This window comes from Lissotriton helveticus, chromosome 4_1 (genome assembly GCF_964261635.1).
Source record: "Lissotriton helveticus chromosome 4_1, aLisHel1.1, whole genome shotgun sequence".
In the NCBI taxonomy this organism is placed as follows: domain Eukaryota; kingdom Metazoa; phylum Chordata; class Amphibia; order Caudata; family Salamandridae; genus Lissotriton; species Lissotriton helveticus.
In genome coordinates, this window is record NC_136063.1 from 932,825,055 (window position 1) to 932,848,474 (window position 23,420).

General features: G+C 41.2%; 2 protein-coding genes across 3 annotated transcripts in view; both read left to right on the top strand.

The window, feature by feature from the left end:
- Positions 1–1,425: 1,425 nt before the first annotated feature.
- Positions 1,426–11,435, top strand: LOC144828092 (uncharacterized). Its single transcript, XM_078686221.1, has 5 exons — positions 1,426–1,849; positions 8,467–8,559; positions 10,077–10,155; positions 10,573–10,686; positions 11,332–11,435. The coding sequence occupies exons 1-5, from the start codon at positions 1,829–1,831 to the stop codon at positions 11,433–11,435; spliced, it is 411 nt and encodes a 136-aa protein (XP_078542347.1). The 5' UTR covers positions 1,426–1,828.
- LOC144827380 (maestro heat-like repeat-containing protein family member 2A) overlaps positions 11,014–23,420 on the top strand; it is a 54,937-nt gene continuing 42,530 nt past the window's right edge. For both annotated transcript variants that reach the window (XM_078685717.1, XM_078685716.1), the window contains exons 1-7: positions 11,014–11,393; positions 13,198–13,317; positions 15,678–15,785; positions 17,592–17,712; positions 19,838–19,878; positions 20,195–20,336; positions 23,222–23,274. In XM_078685717.1, the coding sequence (XP_078541843.1) occupies positions 13,222–13,317; positions 15,678–15,785; positions 17,592–17,712; positions 19,838–19,878; positions 20,195–20,336; positions 23,222–23,274 (561 nt within the window). In that variant the 5' untranslated portion in view covers positions 11,014–11,393; positions 13,198–13,221. The remainder of the gene's footprint in view (positions 11,394–13,197; positions 13,318–15,677; positions 15,786–17,591; positions 17,713–19,837; positions 19,879–20,194; positions 20,337–23,221; positions 23,275–23,420) is intronic.

The following is a 23,420-nucleotide window of genomic DNA, read 5'->3' on the forward strand; positions in this document are numbered from 1 at the left end:
AAATCATGGAGTAAATATATTTTTACCATTTTTGCCTCTTGAAAAATAAAGAATGCAGGAAGCAAGATTTGCTCCCAACTAAACATTTTCAATATTAGGACAGAAAAAGGGGCAATGTGATTTCACACGTTTTGCTATGCTTAATATAGGAAATTGAATGAATCAGTGTTTATTTAGATGTGAGAACCAGTGTAGTGTCTTCCTGTCTGATTAGCAGAAGAGTGCAAAATCATTACACCACTTTTTACTCTGGTGATATCTGAACCAGCACTTCTTTGTAACCACATAAAATGATTCACAAAATTACTGATAAGGAATGCTCGGATGCATCATCTTTTATATTTTTACATACTTTTTTTTATTTTGCCAAGAGGGCAAATATCGTCATACAGTAATAACTTGTGCAAAATCTGATTTCTCCACTCTTATTTCATAAACAACAAAACTGTACAAACTAAATTGCTTTGTTGCTAATTGAATGCAAAAAGTACTCTGGTGAAACATATTCTGCCTTTCCTTCATTTTAGTTCAATACAATGAGTTGCAGTAATTTGGAATTATTACCATATATTGTCTAGAATGCTTCAAAAGTGCAATAGGATGCATGATCGAAATGGATACCATTACAGTATCTATGAGAGTCAGAGAATATCTATGTGAATTGAGTCTAATACCTGCTAAAACTCATTTCCTATCAGCAGACGCATTGCACTGTTTTTGCACAGTATGTCCTATGCACTACCAGACGAGGTGGTACATGTGTAGATTAATGCAACACTTAAGCCTTTGAACTTAACTGTAATTTTTTTTATTTTTGTGCAGTCATTGAGATGTTATCAGGCCAGTTTGCTTCCAGTGTAGACACTCCTCTAGTCACACTTTTCTTTGAAGCCTACTCAACCTGTAAGGTATTTCTTCTTGAAACCATCCCCAGTCTCCAGGAGGTGAGTTGGTAAAGTGGGGAAAGAACAGAGTGCAGTGGATGAAGGTTTAGAGCTGTTACGTTTTGTGAGATAACTGATGCATACACATTGACTGCCCCTTCCTCTGCCTTTGCATATATACTTCATTTGATGAAATACAAAAAAATATGAAATTCATTCTCTTGACCCAGACTTGTGATCTCTATTTATGTAGCTGAATAAAATGTGTAAAAACCTTTATTGTACCCGACCAAGTATCAAATTCCTATCAGGTCAGATATATAAAACAAAATCAAAGCTAAACCATGCTATAATACTTAAGTATTAGGGAACAGTAAGTGTAATACGTATTTTTGAAAAAGAAAGTGACAGAATTAGATTCTAGGGCAATTTAATAAAATCACAGCTGCAGTAGTGTATTTTCTATGTCTACTACAACCTGTCCATGAATAGGAGGCAGGGGAAATATATTTTTTTTAAAGAGCTGGGGAGAGGGAGAAAATAGAGAGAGTGGGTGGGGAACCCTCATCCAAATAAGACAAGAGCGAAACAAATTCATGGATAACATTTCTATTTTAGAGAATCAGTTTTGTCTATTGGAATATTCTGCCAGTGACAGCAACCACTACCTTTGCATGACAGAATCACTTCCTAGTGAACAGATGTCAAGTGCAGCTGCCTCTCCAGGGAACCCTCTACTTCCACATGTGGCTCATCTTTTCTTAGTAGTTAATGTCTAGTGTGTGGAACTGAAAACCTGGTGTAATTTATCTTAACAGGTCTGGGGGCAGGTCATCACCACTCTGGGACATTTGGCCTCCATTCTGCCAGAGGAGCAACTAGATAAGGAGCTTCCTTGGTTGGTCAATGAAGTTGAAAGGCTCCAGCCCCAGCTGCCTGCTGATATGGCATTTCGCTTGCTCACGGTGAGTGTGACCTTTATTTGCTGTCCATGCTTGCCACTTCAACCAATCCCAAATAATCCACTCTTAATGAACACTGTATCTCATAATGAGAGATTAGCTGCAATGAAACACTACATTATTGAGAAATGAGGGTAAATACAGAACTACAGGATTCCATTGGTGAGTTAGTTACACCACAGGTGGAGTTGTGAGATGGTTCAGGCCTCCATCATGTGTACATTGGGCCAACATATTGGCATTCCGCTCCCAACAGTACCAATGTTGTGGGTATCAGAAATTTTGGGATGTAGGAAAAATGTATGATTCCAAGTTTGCCCCTTAGGTAACCCTGAGAAATAGAACCACCACACCTATTCGGACAGTAATTTCCCACTATTTGACACATTCACGCCTGGTAATTATTTCAGTTTTGAACTGGTGTATTGTTTTGGGAGATGAAGGGATTACAGGGAATATAGTTTTCCAACATTAATTCCAAATACTGAACTAGCTCAATTGTGATTAGTACACAATCCATGAAGGCAGCCAGAGAAGCAAAATGCACATTTGTATTTGTTACATATGAAATCGGGATTAATAAAGGAGAAATGTGGACCGAAGCAATTGTGCTAGATTTTAAATAAACATCAACAGTGCTGAAATTTGCTTCGCCTGTTGTTGTGATACTGGGTAAGTAAAATTGGTTATGGAAGTGAAATTGAGCATACTGACGCTCCATCTTTATGCGTTAATCATAACAAAACAGCAGATCTTCAGTCACTAGAGCCCTGACATAGGTCCCAAGCAGTAATTGGGCTTACTAAAGCCCTAGTGACCTCATATAACAAACAGTGTGCCATTGCATTTTCTCTAGTCTGAGAGGCTGCTTACACCCTGTGAAATACAAGTACATTTACAAATGACCTTCACTAAGGAGCCCCATGACTTTGTATTGCACTCCTGGTGACCGAACATACAGGTAAAACAGTGAAGTCTTAAGAGGAGCACTGGAAATGTATCATGTTGGTAATCAATAATGTGTTGGAATTATAGAATACTACTTTTAGTTGCTATAAAAACAAATATAAGCAAAGGAAAGAGTCCATAGTTAGAGACGTGCAAACTGTATTAGCTGAAAAAGCAAGAGTGACGTAGACCTTGGTGGACACAATATTAGAATCATTACGTCTCCAATCTGCCAATTTTCATTTCCACAGAACTATTGTTTTTAATGCTTGAGAATTGTAGATTAATGTTGAGGCTCTAAGTGGAACAGTTTCTGCTAGGTCTGAGCACTTACAGTTAAAAGGACCGGATGTTCAAATTTCCTTACAAGTCCTTCTTTTGACAGTCTCCACTTGTAATAAAAATTTGAATACCAGCTACAAACATAAAAACATGACAGAATTTTGTTGTATGGCATATTGACCATATACATAATTTGAGGTTGTTCCCCCAATGAGTCTTACAAGCCTTCATTGCAGGTGATCATTCTCCTCATTAGCATCTGTGTAGCTAAATGTGTTCCTAAAACTGCTTTTAGTTGTCACCCATCTTCTGTGTTGCAGCTCCTGCCTCCACGTTGCCTTTGATTTTCATAAGCAAACACTATCCGTTTAGGCTCCTCTGTACTCCCATGGTTCACAGTGTGCAGGGGTGCAAGAGGGACATTGAGCAATCCTGGTCCACAACTGTTAATAGTGAAACAGATGTAGCGGCGTGTACATGGATCCAGGTTTTAGAGGAGCACCCCAATTATGTCTGTATTTTACTATCTAACAGCAAACAAGGGGAAAATGTATTTCCAATAGTGTTCATCCACCCATGCTACATCTAAGTGTGCCCTTTGGCTTGAGGGTGTATTTTGCTGACTTTGGATGAGACTACATGAGTGGAGTGTGGATCACTTGGAGAAGCAGGCAGATAACTAGAGGACCTGTAGGATGAACAGGGAGAAACAGGAGGGTGAAAGGGAGGTCAAACAGAGGAGGCGGACAAGGGAACAAGACTCTCCAAAAAGTTCAGTACAACTGAATGGAGGAGGAGGAGGAGCACCAAGATCATTTAGCAGGATTAGGAACACACTGAACTGGATTTCCAAGATAATGAAGAGAAAGCAATAGCAGGAGGACCATGGCAAAAACCTGGAGGATCAGGCAGCCAAAAACCACAGTCGACCAGGATGACTGAGACCCCAAGGATATAAGGCCCAGCATGCCCAAGACAAAGAGGAGGATCAGTAAAACCAGGAGAATAAGTAGAATGAAGTAGACCAGAAGGACCAGAACCAGGAGGCCAAAGAGGAGAAGAAGTACAAGTAGCCACTTTATTAAGCGCCATAGAAGCCAGAAACTAGCTGACTCCAAACCCTTTCGGTGGTATAACAATGAATGTAGGCAAGCAAGAATTGCCCTTGGCAATGCTATCAGGGTTGGGGAAATGGGTACAGTCCGTACTGTAAGATATGAATACAAAAAAGCTATCCATAAAGCCAAGTGCCTATGGGATGAGCTTAGATGGCAGGACCTAAAAGAAGCTAGTTTGCAGAATAATACCAAATTAGTTTGGAATATCATTAAGTGAGGCAGAGGGGGTCAACCTGATCAGCCCCTAATTCATGTCTCTCATGAAGGATGGGTTAATTACTTTAGGTCCCAATATGGGTGTAACCCATTAGATGATCAAATGGAAGAAGTTAGTTATGTTTTTTATACTGATGAGGCTTTTAATGACAAAGAAGTTTTAGCAGCTCTTAGTGCAGTTGCTGGAGGTAGAGCGCCAGGACCCGATGGTGTCCCTGCAGATGTGTTCCTCTACGACAAAATACGATGGGGTAGATACATCTTGTTGGCAAATGCAACGGCCCAGGGTGGCCCGATCCCGGTTTCCTGGAAAGGGGCCATGATAATTCCAGTATATAAAAAAGGAGATAAAACTCAACCGGGGAACTACAGATCAGCGTGACGGATACAATTCAGAAGGTAGTTGGGAAGTTGATCCTAAACAAAATCTTAGATTGGATTGAAGAGAATAGTATATTGCCCCCTTTCCAAGAGGGTTTCCTTAAATACACTAGCACAATTGATCAAGTCATTCATTTTATTCTTTTATAGTGGAAGACTGTTACATTGGGCAAGGGCAGCCTTTATGCTGCCTTTGTCGATCTATGTTCAGCTTTTGACCTTGTCACCCGTTCCCGGTTATGGGTGACGTTGAGGGAATTAGGCCTTTCGGACGAGATCCTAACCTTCGTAATGAGGCTGCACGAGGGCAATCATGCTAGAATCCGCTGGGGAGGGCAGGGTAGGGTCACCACCCAGTTTCCCGTTGAACGAGGGGTACGGCAAGGCTGTGCCATGGCACCAACGTTATTCTCTTTGTATATTAATGGAATAGTGGACCGTTTGTTGCCAGTGAATACAGATGCCCCTTCTCTAGCAGGTGTTAAAATTCCGATTTTAATGTTTGCAGATGACACATTAATTATTTCCAAGACTCCTAATGGCCTCCAGTGAGCTCTATCAATTTTTGAAGATTTTTGTGCTGCTCGAGGCCTGGAAGTTAATGTGTCAAAAGCGAAATTCATGGCTTTTAATCCGCATCGAAGTTTTAAGGGGAGGGTTTTTATGAATAAACAACCACTTGAACTGGTCAGGGCTTTTACCTATTTGGGTATACAGTTAGAGAAGAAACTTAAGTGGGACTACCATATAGATTTAGCAGCCCTGAAACATCGACAAGTTATGGGAGCTTTAAGTCTGGAGCATAAAAGGTCTCTAAAAAAAAACAATTAGACCAGTCCTCCAAGTTTATGAATCTAAAGCTGTTAGCCCCGCTCTTTATGGTGCCGAATTATGGGGGTTTGAGAAAGCAGCACCTTTAACTCTTTCTGAAAATAAGTTCCTCCGTAGCATTACCAATTTCTCAAAAAGCACCCCTCTTAAGCCACTTAGATATGATTTGGGTAGAAAAGCTATTATTGATGTCGCCAAGTTGCGTCCGATTTTATATAACAACACATGAAGTCTCATCATATGCCTCAGGTTTTCTGGATGTAATAAAATCTGATGCCTTCCATAAAATCGGTTGGTTAAGAGGTGTTAGGAATAGCCTGATTGGCCTGGGAATGAGAATGCTATGGGAGAACCCATTAGAGGCTTCTTTTCCCTCTAAACATCCTAAAAGAGAAGTATTGGGAGTGGGCTGCTTTTAATGCTTGGAGTAACTCTGACTCATCTTCTATGGTGGGAATCTTCTTAGAAACAAAACTCGCACCCAGATTAGAATCCTATTGGGATAATATCACCAGGCCGAGAGATAGGAAGCTTTACTTCCAACTCAGGGCAGGCTCCTTACCTTTAAAGTCCCTTATGTCCAGGTGGACTCCCACAAGTGATAACATCTGTCCTGCCTGTGGGAGTCATAGCGAAACAGTTGCCCACCTGCTATTTGCCTGTCCCGCCTATGCACTGCCTAGGCAAGTTTGGCTGGCTCCAGTGTGCAAACTACTTTGCACACTTAGGAGCGCCAAAGCGGAAAGGCTTATGCGCACCAGCACTTTACCATTTATCACAATAGCGGTAGCCAAATACCTAGGATGGGCGTGGGCTATAAGGCTGAAACCTAAATCTGGGTAATTCCTTGGTGAGCATTAATTTTAACTTCCCTTGCCTGGCCACTGAATGTAATTGATTATTTTAAATTGTTTTTGTCTGCTGTAATGTATTTCATAATGCAAAGAAAATTGAATTAATGTAACTTTTATCTTGTCCATTTGCTCTGAGATCTACGTTTTATCAAACATTTTTAACTATCCAGCCAAGGCATTTTTAACTGTATCTAAATGTTGTTTGTTTTGCGCTTTTATGAGTATACTTCGAATAAAGCTACTTTGGAATGGAATGGAATGGAGAAGAAGGATGTGCAAGTGGAAAGGGAGGGTCATCAGGAGGACCAGGATCACCAGAACAAGAAGGAAGAAGATGGGCAGGTCAACACGGAGAACCTACACCACTGTGAAGACCCTACACAGAATGAGGAGGAGGAAGATGGCCATGAGGATGAGTAGAAGGGGAGGTGAGGGTCCAGGACAGCCAAGAAGCTTAGAAACTCCAGGACCACCAGAAGGATTTGGAAAACTTGAACCAACAGGGGACCAATACCATGTCCAAGAACTAGGAAAACCAAGAGGATCAAGACCAGGAAGAATAGGAAAAGGATTTCTAAGAGGACTGGGAGAATAATGAGGAAAACCAGGAGGAGGGAGACCAGTAAGAGGAAGAAGACCATGAAGAGAAAGCACAGGCTAGGAGGTCCAGAACAGCAGCCACCACCATGACCACCATGAAAAACCTGAGGGCCAACACCAGGATTGCTAGGAGTAACAGCACCAGAGGATCCAGAGGACCAGGAAGAGGATGACCAAGATTAGCTGGACCATGAACATAAGGACAATGAAGATCATGAGGACCAGCAGGACTGGGACCCGAAGAATGAAAAGATTGAAGAACACCAGGGCAAGAGCACCAGAAGAACAACTAGGAGGGACACAGCAATAAGCACCATGGTAAAGATAATCCTTTTACCAGGAGTAGGATCTCAGGAGGATAAGGGCTACTTATGGCCAATGGCCAATACCTAGAAGACCAGGACCAAGAATATGTAGATGAAGACCAGGAGGATGATTTTGAGGAAAATATGAGTTGACAGAGAGGAAAGAAGAATAAGAGGATGATCAGGAGGAAGAGACCTAGAAAAGGAGAACATGAAAATCAATACGAAGATTAAGAGAACTATTAAAAGGAAAACCTGGTAAACCAGGAGCATGAAGAGGAAAACCTATAGGTGGAAGACCAGGAAGAGGAGAATGACCAAGAGGAGTAGAGGGACTAGGGCAACCAGGAAGTCCAGGAGCACTAGGATTACCAGGTCCACCAAGAGGACACAACCATCAAGGGAATCACAACGGGACACGCATCAGGAGAACTAGGGACAGGAAAAGCAAAGGCTGTATGATGATATGAAAAGGAAAGAGAGATCAACAAAACTGATGGGTACCATTAAGACCAAGACCAGCAGGAAGACCAGGAGCAGGAAGACCAAGGCCAGGAAGGAAAGGACTAAGATGGCCAAGAGGATCTAGACAGTGCCATAAGAAGAAGGAGTATCAGACAGCCAAGAGAACTAGAACCACCAAGAGAACTAGGACAACCAAGGCAAGGGCCATCATCAACAGTGGCTAAGAATACAGGGCCTACGATGACAAGTGAGTCTAGGCTACCTGTTAAATGCTGAATATGTTCTCTTCTGGTTCCTTGAGGGACTAAAATCCAACATCTGTCTCCAACAGATAACCTCTACAGAAATCACTACGTGGATCTGAGAGATCTTAAGGCACTGTGAGTCAAGAAAACAGAACAACCAGGAAAGAAAAAATTTGACATAAGCACGGTCATCTGTCAAAATCTACTTGTGGTCATATGTATTTAGAATTAGTATACAAGAGAGCTCATTCACACACCAACCCACTCTTGCATTCAGACAGAATTTATACTTTGAAGTTTGTAATTCACCACTGACCATCATCATTTGCACAAACTGCCCTTTGGCCTCATCTCAATTTTCTTATCTCCTTGCAGACCCTTGAGTTATGCATCAAGGCAGCTGTTACTAAGAGTTGCAGAGCGCTGAATGGAACTGTGCCAACCGTGCTTGCCGTCCTGCATCACCTGGTAAGTATATACATGAGGACAAACAAAGCATATCAGTGGGAGGCGACAGGCATTTCCTGTGTAACATATTGTAACAAATAAAGTTTCTCCTTAATCCAATTTATAGTAGGAGTGTTTTTAAAGGGCATTTGGGAACTCTCTTGCATAAAATATTAAATTATAATCCATAAAATTCCTATATGAACCAATTTGCTTCTAGGATGCTAAGAAAGAAGACAATGGATATAAATCTGCCAGTGTTGAGAGCTCCTCTGCAAGAACCACCCATAAGTCTGCCTCCCGGCAGCTCTGGCTCTGATAATAGGTAACAGAGGAACAGAGTGACAGGGAAAGGGAAGGGACCCAGGGGTAACACCAAGGATGGAGACCTGAAAGAAAAAAGCTGTACCCAATAACAATGGTTTACAACAGATACATAATACTAACAAAGCTTATCTCGGAGGTTCAATTGTCCAGTTAGACTTTACTATATAACATATACTGGACTCTTCATGACATTCCCAACAACAGTACACCCAATCTTAAATCTATATATTTAATAATAATAAGGCTATATCATATGCATTTGATTAATGCCATCAATCAAGGAAATTCAGTATTTATCCCACTAAGGTTCCTAAAGTCAATATGTGCAGAAACTACCCCACAATTTAGTTCAAATAATCCAAATACACAACATTTCTGGAATATCCTTACAATCCAAACTTGAAGCATTCAAGACCCCAGTCCACATATAAGAAGGCCCTCTGAAAACAGGTGCACAACTTGACGGCCATAAGCATGAAATTCCAAATAGCAATGCTGGCACGTGGAATCTGGAATGAATGGGAAACAAAAGACAAGCATCTCTGATGAGGGCCAAAGTGCGAGAACTGAATGCCGGTAAAGAAAAAAAAATGAAGTGGTACAGCAGAAACAGCAAGTGGCGGCGAGAACAGAAAAAGGCCCTAATGAAGCCACTGACAGAAACACTCGCTCCCCACTCTGCTGACTAGAGACCTGGGACGCAAAATGGGCAAAAAGTGAAGCAAAAAAGGCCTGCTCTGAAAAGCATGCAACCCACTATGCTGGCCAGACACCGTAGGACGCAAAAGGGGAACAGCTTTACCATCCCCAGAGATAAACCAAGATGAAGTGTAACAACAGCCTTCGTCTTGATTACGTTGAATAGCCGCCACTAGTGCCAGCTTTGTTAAAAGCATTAAGTACCACTACCTTCTGCAATCTCGCCAGACTTCTGAGTCTACAAACTATCCTAAAACCATAGGAAACTAAGGCATCCATCTTAGAGTGGTATCTGAGAATTTGCACTTCCACCAATATCGGGCACCCTGAATATGCTGTATTCCACACAATTAATTTTACTGTAGCGTGGTATGGATCATGGCCCCACAAGTCCTGACAAACTCCTATGCTATCATTCCCCCACTGGAAGTTATTTGCTGTCTTGATGTATGGGATTGGCTTTCAGATAGCCTAGCTTCCATTATTATTTATTATGGCTTTGTTATTGGCAGATCTGCACACCCTCAAGTGGGGTTTCCGATGAAACAGAAGAGCCACTCAAGTTGTCCACGGCTATTATCCTGTCACTGGGTGAGTTGGTCATAAATGTATGTATGTATATATTTGTGATACTGCAAGTATATATTGGCCTTTACTAGGGATCAGGTCCTCTGTAACATTAATTTCTGTACACTGCCCTACACGTAACTTGATCGTCTTAAAAGATACTATTGCTTCAGTATTTATCTCCCCACCCAGTACATTGGTTGGCTTGTTACTGGAATATGGTGCCCAGTTTACTATATACAGCTATAGTAGTCACATGAGTACCATGTGCTCGTAAGATCATAATTAAATGTTGCAGACCATTAATAACATACCTCCTGGACATGCGTTGAAGAATGGCCTTGATGGGCTGCTCCCCGGCGTTGAGTTCCTTCTTGCATAATTTTATGTTGGGTTATTTTTCAATTATGTCTATTTTTTCTTTTCACTTTACTCTTGCAGCCCATTCTCACTCTAGTGAGGTCCATAAATATTTCGAAAATAGCTTGATGCAGATAGGTGCAGAGTCCCGTGTAACAACATTACAGCTGTTCTGCAAGCTCCTTTCGGAAACTGGTAAGACTGTCAGTGGGTGGGTGGCAGTGTGTGATTTAGGCAGGGAAAATAGTTAAAGGGATAACATGCTTGTCATAGAATCCGGAGCCCTAAGTTGTATTCCAAACTTACTCCCTTACTTGTCCAACATGGTGCAGCTATAAGCAAAATACTTCAATTTTATATTCTTCAGCTACATTAACTGCCAACTTTTCCTGGTAGAGCACTGCAATTTACGAATAAAGTCTTGCTTACATCAACTTCAATTATGTGAATCATGGTGAAGAAATAAAGGAATGCCACTGTTTTCTTTTCGGTTAATTGTTCCCATTGTGAGCCATTAATGGGACAGGGACACTGTGAAAACCGATCCTGACATAGACACTGGACAGGAACAAAAATGGAAATAAAATATGGAGCAGGTCGACATAGACACGCTCAGTGGTACATGATGACACAGACATGCACGGCGAAACAGGAAGGCATTGATAGCCCCATGGGGCTCACAGCCACAGACTCACAAACCAAAACTGAAAGACAGGACCCTCAGGGTGGTAATCACAGTTGATTGTGGAAACTTCACTACTTATGTATTAATCTTGATCTTACTAGACAAAGTCAATATCTATGTGTTATTAACATTTGGCGTATGGCTTTATTTAATAGATTCAGAAGGTGCCTTTTATCTGGATGCTGTCCGTCACGTGCTTGAGGATGACAATCGCAAGGTACCATCAAGCTATTATACGTGTGTTAAAGCACTTTCATAATTAGCAACTCAATCTAATTAAGTTATGCAGTTTTTGCATAGTTCAGTAGTCCTACTTACATGGACTCAGAGCTGTGGTTTGCACACCACAATCTGTTGACTTTCTCCAAGGCAAGTCATCAGTGGAGGTGTTGGGTCATGCAACCTCCAGCCATTTCTGTCAGTTCAGTGTGTCTTGTGTTCCATTGTCTCCCTGTCCAAGTGGACATATCCCAGTTTTCCTGCCTAGTCTGTGTCAATGCATTATTTTCAGACCCAATCCCAGAGGTTGCTGATCCCTAATTGTTTATTAAATGTGTGTTAAAAGAAAGTTTGTGTATGCTGTTAACATATTTGGTCTGTATTTCACATTGAGTTGATCTGTAATACCCCTCACTGAGGAGGAGAATGTTGATGATCAAAGAAGGGGTTTTGAAGTTCAGAATATTAATATTTCCTCAAATCTTTAACAACCGTGGTGTAAGGTATTTCAAATGTCTCTACCAAGAATAATATTTGGGCTATGTCTCAGCGAAATCTCACCAAACGTGGATCGATAATACAGGATAATATTCAATGTGCACGTTTGAAAAGTCTGATTGTGATATAAAAGATGTATTTTATGGAGAAATTGGAATATATGTGACTTTCTTGATGCCATGTATGTCCACAATGTGCCTGACTTCAGTGCCATGGAGAAAGCAAGTAACTCATTATCAGAATCACCATGTTCAGCATGTTAGCAAGCACAGGACATAGGCACAAAGGAAAATCAACAAAGCTGTTTTCTTTTGATAACGAACAAAAGGCTGTATTGCCATAACTTTGTCTCTATTGGATTCTCTTTGAGAGGTGTATTGGGTTTGTCATTTTTAACCTCAGGGCACGATATAAACCAAGTTATCCTTAGATATTTTTCAGATTAAACCAGGAACATCAGAGACAGGACTCTGCTAGGAATGTTAGAATCACAGAAATCAAGCATGGATGTATTCTTTGGCAGTTGAAGCCATTGTGGCCGGATTGTGCAAATATACAGCGTACAGAACCATGTTAGGGATGTGAATTTTAACTCAATACTGGATACAGGAGACTGTGACTATTTACGGTCTTGAGCCAAAACGACTTCTTGAAAGTGATATGGATCAACCAAACAACAAGGTGTGGGACAATGAACTCTAAGTACTGCAACCCATTTGTTATCTGCTGTCCGTGTTGGGATGTCTGCTCAATCTTACAGGTGGAGTTAGACAGCGGACATCATTCTTCCCACAGACGACTCTAGTTTTTTTTAAATTCCCTCAGCAGTGGAATCCACAGCCTATTGAATTCTCATTTGCATTTTTGTAATCAATATCAGGCCCTGAGAGCTTTTTTGTTGGTTGTAACCTACCTAGGCATATTTTGCAATGTTTTTTTTAAAATCTATTATCAAATCTCAGGCACCTATAGAAGGTGTAGCCCACCTGGAATATTTCAATATTCCCTCAATCACACTTCAGTCAGACACTCTGTAAAAACAGTTTAATTAAATTGACTCTAGTTTCATTCTCAGAGTGTCATAATAGCCCTTTTTGCAACATACTTTAAAAGGTTGTATCCAGGTACTGGCTTTCCACACATAAAAAATGTATATCTGTCTACTCTGTGGACGAAAGGAAGGAGAGAATGCATGGTTTTCTCACACTCCCTTGCTACTTTCTCACTGGAATGTGTGATTTTCTCCTATTCGTACACCAAAAGGGTTTCTCACTAACCATGCTTACCTTTTTTCTCAATTGCAGGTTATTCTTGCCACTTTAAGTTTGATGTCCAGTTTAACAGCCAAAGGTTTTTATGATGTGAACGGAAGAGCTGTGATGGATTATGTGCTTAAAAAAACCAGCCTCCTTATCAAAGAGCAGGTATGTGGCAGATGTACATATTTGGGTAGGTGAATGTGTTAGGGAACAGCAACAGTAGTCAGCACGCAAGAAATAAGTGGACCTTTTAGCCCCCTTGTGCCCCAATGTAGTTACTTTGCCATATAATATACATTGGCAGTGTCACATATTTGCCCCTGGTGGTGGAATATAAACCTCATGTCCCTCTCGTTAGTTCCCATAGTCTCACCTTGACATTCTATGTTCTTCATTTGAGCTTGATGTTCCCTACTTCCACTCCAGTGCGTCTTTCTCCCTCCGTAACTTTTATGGGTGTCCCTTATCCATTTGTCTGCTTACATTTGCACCTGAAATTCAGCAGCTGCCCATCAGTGCCAACACTGTACATGCCTTTTCGTCATGTCTTGTTCTTCCAGGGTGCCCATGATGTGAACCAAACCACTCAAGTGAATTTACTTATAGCTTTCACTTCAAGAGTCATTCTTCCAGTACACCCAATCTATGGTTTTTCTATTATAGTGAAAAGTTTAACCTAGTGTACCCTTACTAATGTGGGGTCTGAGTTAGTGATGTCAAATGCAAGTGGAGTCGTTGTCCCGAAGTTCAACTATTGCAGCTGGTTTGATTCGTACTGTGGCACTTCTGGCAATTTTATAACTTTTATCCTGCTCTTATGTTGTGCAAAATCGTCCACTGTTGTGAACAACGAGTTTCAGAAAGTGGTCTGATAATATCCTTTAGTTATTCTCTTTCTCCTTCATTGCCCTCCTCTTCCACAGGCCTCATGTATGATTTTGTATTGGGCACTTCTTCTGTTTCTTCTCTTTTCTTGGACCATCTCAAGTCATTTGGGCACTTACACTTTGATCCTATCTCTAGTAGCTGGAGGACACACCTGTCATCTGACTAGGGGCCAGGAATGGGTGTTGGATCAGTGCTCTTCACTGGTGCTTGTGGGGCTGCAGGTGATATGTGGCAGCATGGGCAATGGCAGGTGGCATGGTGTCTGAAAACTGCAGTATTCTTGCCTTTGTCAGTGTCTCTGGGAGATTAGGCCACAGTGGTTTATGGTCTCACCAATTCCTCCATAACAGCAGAGGTGCCATGACCTTCTTGATCACTGTGAACCAGGTAGGACTTCCTCAAGCTTGGCCAATGCATCCATGTTACAGAGTAGTTGTACCAAGATGCACAACTCAAGTCCATGCTCAGTAATATGTGTGGGGATTGGGCACCACTGATGACGTCTGGTATCCATCTCCTTGGGCCCTGACCATAATCCAGAGTGTCTGCAGTCCATGCTTAGTCTTACTCTTGGGTTCCCATTAAGCTCAACTAATAGATGAGCCAGACACTGTCCATAGTTTTTTTTACCACAGGCCAGAGGCATCATGCCAGGAACAATTCAGATGCCTGTCCTTATGTTGCATCGCATTGTAACAATGGTGCTTGAATACCTAGATCCCATTTTAGTAACCAGATGCACATGTTGACTGGCATGAGTGCAAAGAAATAAGATGCTCAGACACTGTGAGAATGGGACTCGCTCCATACACGTCTCAACAGCAGTGCTCCCATGCAGTATATAGGCCTACCACACAATCCAGCCTATGTGAGACAACTGGCCCTTAGACTTTGCCGGGGCTAACTGGGAAATTTCTTGAGTGATTGGGCAAGGCACATAGGCATTCAGCGAATGCACTGATAAGCTGTGTTTTTCACTGATAATACATTATCTAGTGGGCTCCTTCCTGTTACATACCCCGCTTTATCGTTGAAATGCCTAACAGGGCAAACTACCAAATCCTACACAAAGTAGCACAAACATACTTCAAATCAGTATTTCATATCAGCACTGCCTCCCAATAATGCAGTTCCCGGTTTTGTCTTATTGAGTGTAAGAAGTACCATAATGTAGCACATACTTCCCCATCAAGCAGCAAGGGGAGGCCTCATGGGGCATCACAATCTTTGTAGTGAGCAAGAGAGACTACCTTGTGGTGCCAGAGGTGCAATGTGTCAGATGTAGTGCCCAGTGCATCAGAACCTTACATATTATAAGTGAGTCCACCGGTATTTTCACTGTATATGAATGCTATACACTTCTCCGCCAAATGACCATATACTTTTATTCTCTGTAGAGCGGAGCATGGGTGCATAACCTCGTTTATACATTTTTATTTACATGTTTGCGGCTAGTGGTTTTAATTTCACATTTGAATTTAAGCCAAGAGGTTCTCTCTGTGCTTAAAACCTTGATTTGAAAATTGTGATGTTTTCACTCTCAAATCTCTTGACCCTCCATGAGGAGAGAAAACACAGTGAAAATGATGTGAAAATATATGTTACTTTACTTCTCTTGCTTTTCCACATTTTCACAGGGCATTGGTCACATGGATCCTGAATCAGATGTTGAAGAAGAGACCATCCACATCCAAATCTTTCAGCTCCTCAATAAAATTGCATTACGCCATAAAAATACTGACGAGGTAAGTGACAAGGATGTGAAATAAACTAGAAGTGTACAAAATATAAATTGCAGAATGTCCAAAGACTCCTCAACTCCCAGGTTATCTTCATTATCCTCTAACTCACATAATAGCATGTTTTAGTAAAGCTCTCTCTGCTGCATGTTTGTATGTGGGAAATATGCACATAGTGATCTGAACCATGAATGCATGTTTAAAATGCATTCCTTTTTCACCCAAGTCGTTACCATGATTTGCCTTCGGGAAAGCACTGGACTTTGGAATAGTATTTACTATTCCAACTCCAGTCTGTGTAACTGTAGGGAAAGAGTTGGACTTAAAGTACTACATTAGTCCAACAACGCTTTCCTTCAGGGAAGTGGTTGTATTGGCTTGCTTGATAAAGGAATGCATTGAAAAGACACATTAGGGCACGTACAGCAATTACGAGTCTTGCAGGGCAATGTGTTGGGATCTTAAATACCTTAAAAACATCTTGTCTTCCTGCCAGAAGCTGCCAGAAAGACAGTGGTCCAGTCTTTAATCATGTTGAGACTGTATTACTGCATTGTTCTGTATCGCGGAGTGTCACAGACATGATGAAGAAGACGACAGTGGGTGCAGAATATGGCAGCTTGGCTGCTATTTCATCTGCCTAGACACTCACCATCAGCCCCAGCTCTACCAATGCTGCTCTGGCTTCCGTTAAGGCATTGGGTATATTTCAAAGCCATGTGCTATTGTCACAAGATTCTCAATCATAAAGGCCCTAAATATCTTCACCTCTGATCACACCTTATCTTCCTAAAAGAAATCTGAGATCAGCTGATGCCTCTCTTGCATCTATCCCCAGAATCAAAAATGCTCACATTGGAGGCCATTCCTTCAACTACTTGGCAGGCAAGATGTGGAACTCCCTACCACTTTGGCTTAGGCAAGAAAAATCTGAAATACGATATCGCAAGAATTTAAAAACATGTTTTTTCACGCTAACTTAGATTAGGGAAATTCATATTCTTACTCTGTGTAATAGGACTGATACCCCAGTGCTGGCACACGCAGCTGACGCAGCTATATGCTTTATAAATCTCATTATTATTATTATTATTATTAGTGGTTTGGACCAAGTTGTTAAGGCACAGCGTGATTTGAGACGCGATGTAAAGTCTGTTTCCTCTGCTGCAGGGATAGAGGTCTGCTGTCCCATGCAGTCCTCATTCCCAGCATTTCCGGCATTCATAGAAGATTGTCGAATCCTATCTCATTTTTTTTAATGAGGCAGGTTTTCCAAATTAGTCTAAATAGCCACTTTGAAACGAGATTGAATGGCACATCAGTCACATTGCAAAACATAGCTACTCAATCTGCATCTCCTATTTGCTACTTGATACATCAAGCACCAATATTTCATATCAACAGGGTCATTCCCAGCCATAGCTTTGCACACTCTGGCACATTTATAAAGATAGTTCTGTTTTGTGATTGTTATGAGGATAACAGCAGATAATGAGATCATTTACAAAGCAGCTCACTCACAGGGTTTTTGGAGAATAAATGTTGCACTCATTCTCTGCAAATAATTGCTCGGATATAGAATCACGGATTGTAGCATTGAACAGGGTTGGTGCTACATCAGTGCAATACCAGCAATCTGTCTTGGACCCCATCAGCAAGGAATGGTATCAGGAAGGGGATAATTCAAATGTAGCCCCATCTCCAGAAGACCCACCAGAAACCCTCCCACCGGCTATGACTGTTTATCTGTGGGAATGCAGCCTTATTAAATGCTAATGATACTACTAACACATTCGCTGCTCTTTCTTGCAGGGATTTTGGAAAGAGATTTTGAGCTACATGCTGGAAGATGACTATACTTCATCTGTGCCAGCACTGTGCCAGATGCTACTTGTTGTAGATAAGAAAGCAAGCATCAACTTTCATGAATGTGGTGAGTCTTAAGCATCCTACTCATTGACACAGTGGGATCTACCATTGAAGGTGGTTAATGCTTCCTCCTCCACTCCCCAGATCCCTTCTTACTTTGTCATCATCAGGCATGAGTTGAAGAACCAGTCCATTAGCTCAGGATGTGATGGTTGAGTTACTATAGAATGTGGGTGTCAATATTTCAAATAACATTTATTGCTCTCCTTTTAGAGATAGATGTGTCTGTGCCGATGTTGCTGCTCGCTGTGAGCCTTATTCATAAGGAATTAACTAATTGCTGTGCCTCAAGCCATTTGGCTGTGCCACGCTGCGTTAATTCCGCAGCACCGGGATGCTTCATATCTACAATGATATAATGGATCCCTTTGCTCTCCCAGTGCTGGTGCATAATTAGCTGCCATACACCTATGAAGGCACCCTTGTACCATGGTGCAAGGGTGGCAGCGTCACAGGGATGATTGTTTTTGTGCAGTAAGGCATATCTTTGTTTTTATGCAGTTAGGCATACCTTTGTGCACAAAAACAATCACAATAGGTAATTTCCTCTTCCTAAATGTGCTGCAGTATGCAGTACGCGTAGAAAGAGGTAAACAACGAGGAGAAATAAAAATATGTGTTCTTGTTGCACCTCCCTATACCTCCCCCTGGGGAGGTGTAGCATTCTTACAGATTTCCAGGTGTACTATTTCTTGTAAATCTGGAAATGCGGCAGAAGCCTTGGGTGTTGCACAGGAAATCTCACAGCAAAACCCATGGCACAACTGTTCCACACAAAGTGTTGCGTGTAAAGGGGCCATATTTACAAGGGCATTAAAAGCCACGCAGGGTGGCTTTACCTGTCCTTGTAAATATGGAGCAACAGGTTGCACTGCTGGTGTGTCTCAAAAGGTGATGCACAGGTGGCACAAAGGGCTTTTAAATAATCCCTATATACTTTTTGTAGTTTGCCAGACATAAAGTGACTTTCCTGTTTGTTTCAGCTCTTAGTCTGGTTAATGCTCCTACCCCCTAAATGCAATGTACTAACTGTCCCAGGTTTCCACACACCATGAGGCTACTCAGGGCTCTAATGCTCCTCTTCAAAACTTGGAGTATTCTTGCTCTCCATGATTTTACTTCTGTCTAGTATGTTGATCATGCCCTGCTGGGTATGGTACCTATTTATGTGTTGTTACTTTTGCCGACCGCAACAGGGATGTATTTTATTTCTCCATGGAGTTATTAGTTATGATATTTGTCTCTGCAATGTTTCTGGTTCAACATTTTGGACTTCAGCTCCAGACTAAAATGCTAGTTATTGGCCCTCACTTGTAAGCAGGGATGCATGCTCAATGATGGTAAGTGAAAATAAATATTTTGACTGACTCCAAGGTTATGAAGGAGATTCGCATCTGGTGGTGAATACCTGTAATTGCTATAATTCCAGGGTTCCAATTAGCTCTCCCCGCTCAACTTTCCAGTGGATGTGTTGATAAAGTGCAAGTGACCTGGGCAGATGGTATCATAGTCTATTTATTTGTCACTCATGTTAGGAGTCCTGAGCAGAATCGAACAGGCAAAATATGTGCTCGTTCTTGCTTGCCCCAGGTCGTTAACCTTATTAGAAAATAGATATGCAAGAACATGCTCTGGAGTCCTCTTTTCTTCTGGGGTATCCTCTGTCAGAAAATGGCTCCCATTTTTCCATGGTCCTTCAGGATGTAAAGCACGTCCACGGCTCATGACGCATCCTCTCTTATCCCACTGGAGTCTTCTATCCCTCAATGAAAGCTGTAGCAGGAACCTATGCATGGCAGCTTAGGTAGCTCCTCCTCCAGCTTTCATTCCTTGACAGCAACCACTAAGGGAGGGAGGAAGGGAATTGCAGCATAGGCTGTCAAGGTACTGTACACCCCTGGGCACTCCTTAGTGGTAAGGGTGCCTTTGCCAGTATTTGCAGGAATTTCAAAGCATCCTCATGACCGCTAGAGGCTCATTGAAATGCCAGCCATCACCCATCATCTTCTTTATAGGTACTACTGGGTGTCTTAAGTGTGTGTGTCAGCCATGTGTCTTCCTTTGGCAAGTATTGCTCAGTAATTTATGGATTGTGTATGACATATCTTCGTTCTTTTGTACCTAAACAGCTAAAGAAATTCCAATACACAGACTCTTCATAAGATTGCTGGTGAGTGAGTATCACATTCCACCCCCATCATATTCCACCAGATCCCTCTTCCCAAGTTGTTTGCTGCCATTTCTATGCAACCTGCTAATAGAGATCTTAAATTCAACTCAGCTTTTTTCCTTTTGAATTTGATGGTTTTATTTCCAGTAAATTGGTTATCAGTACGACATGCTACTTACATTGAACAGAAACAGCCAAAATGTGGTTGGTACTAAGTACTGCGTAGAGAACAAGGTAGCATTTCCAGAAGTTTTAGGCTAGAGAATAGGAACTCATGACAGAATCACTTTCTGAATTCTTTGTTGTGGGTTTTCAGGTAATTTCTTCATATCCTCGCTGGGATGTCGAAAGGGGAACTTCAGTCTTGGCTCTTCTCGCGCGGCTGATTCCTGCAAATTACCCATTTCTAGCAAAACTCCTCAGAAAGAAGATCCCCCCGCTGATAACATATTTAGAAGGTGAGACCCCAAAGCATGAACCAGTGAGCACACAATTTAAACAAGTATTAATAGGATTTCAAACAACCATTGACCAATGACAAAGCCATTAAGTCTGGTGTTGGCTTCTAGCTTTTAGACCTTGTCCACTCATGTTTTTTTCACGTTTTTATAAACTTGTATTGTGGTGGGAGATGATGCCAGGTTCATACCAAGATAAAAAATACTGTTTTGGTCTCAAAACGTCACATTCTTAATAAGTGAAAATAATGTGTGTGTGGATGTGCTCCTTGTGAAAAAGCAGAATGCCATTGTTCACAGTGAAGTTAGCCAAAGTCAGAATTGGCCCATGATGTATGCTGTGGAGGACAGAAGAGAATGTGAATGATAGGACACATTAGACCAGCAGATGAGGAGGTCTGGCTGAGGGCTTGTATAAGTAAGCAAAAAAAGAAATAGTCACAGTCTTTCTTTGTAGCTGGCCGATGCCATACTCCAAACCGTATGAGGCAATAACTGAAACGGAGTCAGGTATCTTCTTGCAAGTTCTGGGTTACTTCCGCATATAACAGAAAGGCAGTTGACACATTGGTTTGCAGAAAAAATCAGTTTAATACAAAGCTTCTGCCATGAAGCGCTTCATCTGTCAGACGCAGCCTTGATCACATAAGAATGCGGCATCTTGATTCAGTGTTTTAAAGTACATATGTGCCAAAAAATTCCATAAACATAGAAAAAAATATTTCTTCAGTATATCCAAGGTCAACAATATTTTAGAGCACTACCTGTTTTGGCACCTTTTCTTTTATTTCAATTGTGACTTATTGTAACAACTCAGTAGCACCAACTCTTCTAATGACTAAACTTGAAACAAAAACTCCTGGCGGCCTCAATACAGAAGAGATTTTGCACACACATTTATAAACACCAAACGCTCTCTCTGCGTTTGTATTAGAAGTAGGTATTAGTCAGGGTACATGGTAGGTTAGATTAGTCTACTCGGGCATAACATTGTTTGTGTGATGACTAAGGATGAACAGGGTATTTCACAGCAATTAATATGAAAGAAAATGTTAGAACTCTGGTACAACCATATGTTGCAGTTAAAAGTAATGTTTTAAATGTTTCATAATTGAATCCTAATATGTGAGAAGTTCACATGGAGGAACATTTAGAAAGGTTGGTGATATTATGTTGTTAATAAATTGATTGATACATATTTCTGTAAGGTTAGTCACCCTTGTTTTCTTAAAAACAAGATTTATATTTCAGCCTGTGTAGCAGATATCATGCGGAAGTGTTTTATTGTGTTTTTAAGGTAGAATTAATTGCAAATTATAATGTCACTTATGTGAATTAGTCGGGTAGTTCCTACAAATCTATAAAGGATCTCCACGTTTTAGACAACATAAACTAAGGGATTGGTGTCCAGACTGATTCCAGACACCCCCAAAGGATATGTTAGTATGTAGACCAGCTAGCTCACAGTGCCACTATAAGCCCCACAACCTTACCAAGGAGAGAATAGTTTCTGGCAACTATCAAACATGAGAACCCCTCAGGGATCATGGAAACAGTACAATACTTTTTGCTTGGTCACTTGTGCTCACTTTATCTCAGAGAGATACACAGACTAAATGGTGGGGTGTTTTCAATAAATATTTATTGAACCAGAGTCATTCTAGCATAAAATACATGTGCTGCAACAACCACGAGACAGAAACAGATATAGACGATTACAAGCACCAATAGAGTAAATAAAAAGTAGAATTCTACCATGGTGATAAAATAGTGAATATATGCAGACATATAAATACATAAAGTTAATAGTGCGTACTCCTACGATGCAAACCCTAACTAGATGTACCTAAGTGTACCTAGCATGTATGTTGGAGTATAGCCAAGAACCTCCTAGGAAAGAGCAAACCCCAATACCTGATGTGAGAAAGCAAAGGACCCCATCTTGGTCTCGAGTGGACAACCCACAAGTAATGTCAGACGACTGCAAACTGGAGTGTCTGCATGCAGGGACTTCAGCGTCTCGTGTCAGCATGTCAGCATAAAATCTTTTTCTCCTCCGGCTTGCCCAGCAAAGATGTGGTACTTATATACATGAAAGGTACCATCAGGGGCTCTACCTAGATGTGCCATGGTACTGTGGGCATGTAAGCCAAGGATGACGATAGTGGTGACCCTTATACAGAGTTATTATGCACAAGATTGTAATCCTGCTGTGATACTAAGAATCCTCATGCATAATAAATTAGGCTAGTTTTTTGAGAAAACTACACAACATTTATGCAGCACCTAACTAGGTAAAAGGTCAGGGCCAGAACTGTTATGTAGAGCAAGGTAGGACAAATGTCGGTAAAAGCTTGTGCGACTACCTAGGACTATATTGGAGTACGTTGGGTATTATAGCAAATTAAGAAGTGTTACAAAATATTTTGGTCTTTGATATAATAAAGGAGTATTTTTCTATGTGTATGTAATTTTAGAGCACGTATGCACTTTTTTACTCTGAACCACAACGGCGATCCCCTATGTGATCAAGGCTTAATCTGACAGCTGAAATGCTTATTGGCAGTAGCTCTGTCATAAACTGATTTTCTGCAAACAAGTGGTGTGGTGACCTTTCTGTTATATAAGAAAGGAAACCAGAATATATAAACCTAAAATTACAACCAGATATAAGGAGCTAAAAGTGACATCAAGGGCACATGAACAACTAATGACCTTGAACTTAATTCCCAGGACAGGCTGAGCCAACAAACACATTTTGCACACTTTGAATTGTGTGAATCTACTTCTGCTAGTGCTTGGTATGTAAGCACATTGCCTTTGAAATGTTGCTTGCTATTCAGTTTTACTTACATATATTTCTTTTTTACCAACTACTATTTCAGCTTCCACGGAAAGAAACTTTGACTTGGCAAAGTGGAAATGCACGCTTGTTTCAGTAAGGATGAATTGCTAATGAATGTCACACATGACGCTTGTCTCTTTGTTTTCCAAAGCCACTCATTCAGCGTGAATATATGCAGATATTAAATTCACCCCATCATAGTGCTGTTCTGTTATGAGGTTGCAATATTCTCACCAGAT

Excerpts from the sequence above, each read along its gene's own strand:
- LOC144828092 (XM_078686221.1), top strand. The coding sequence starts at position 1,829 with ATGGCATTTCGCTTGCTCACG. Across the intron at positions 8,560-10,076 it reads TTGCCGTCCTGCATCACCTG|ATCTGCACACCCTCAAGTGG; the intron begins GTAAGTATATAC and ends TGTTATTGGCAG. Across the intron at positions 10,156-10,572 it reads GGCTATTATCCTGTCACTGG|CCCATTCTCACTCTAGTGAG; the intron begins GTGAGTTGGTCA and ends TTACTCTTGCAG.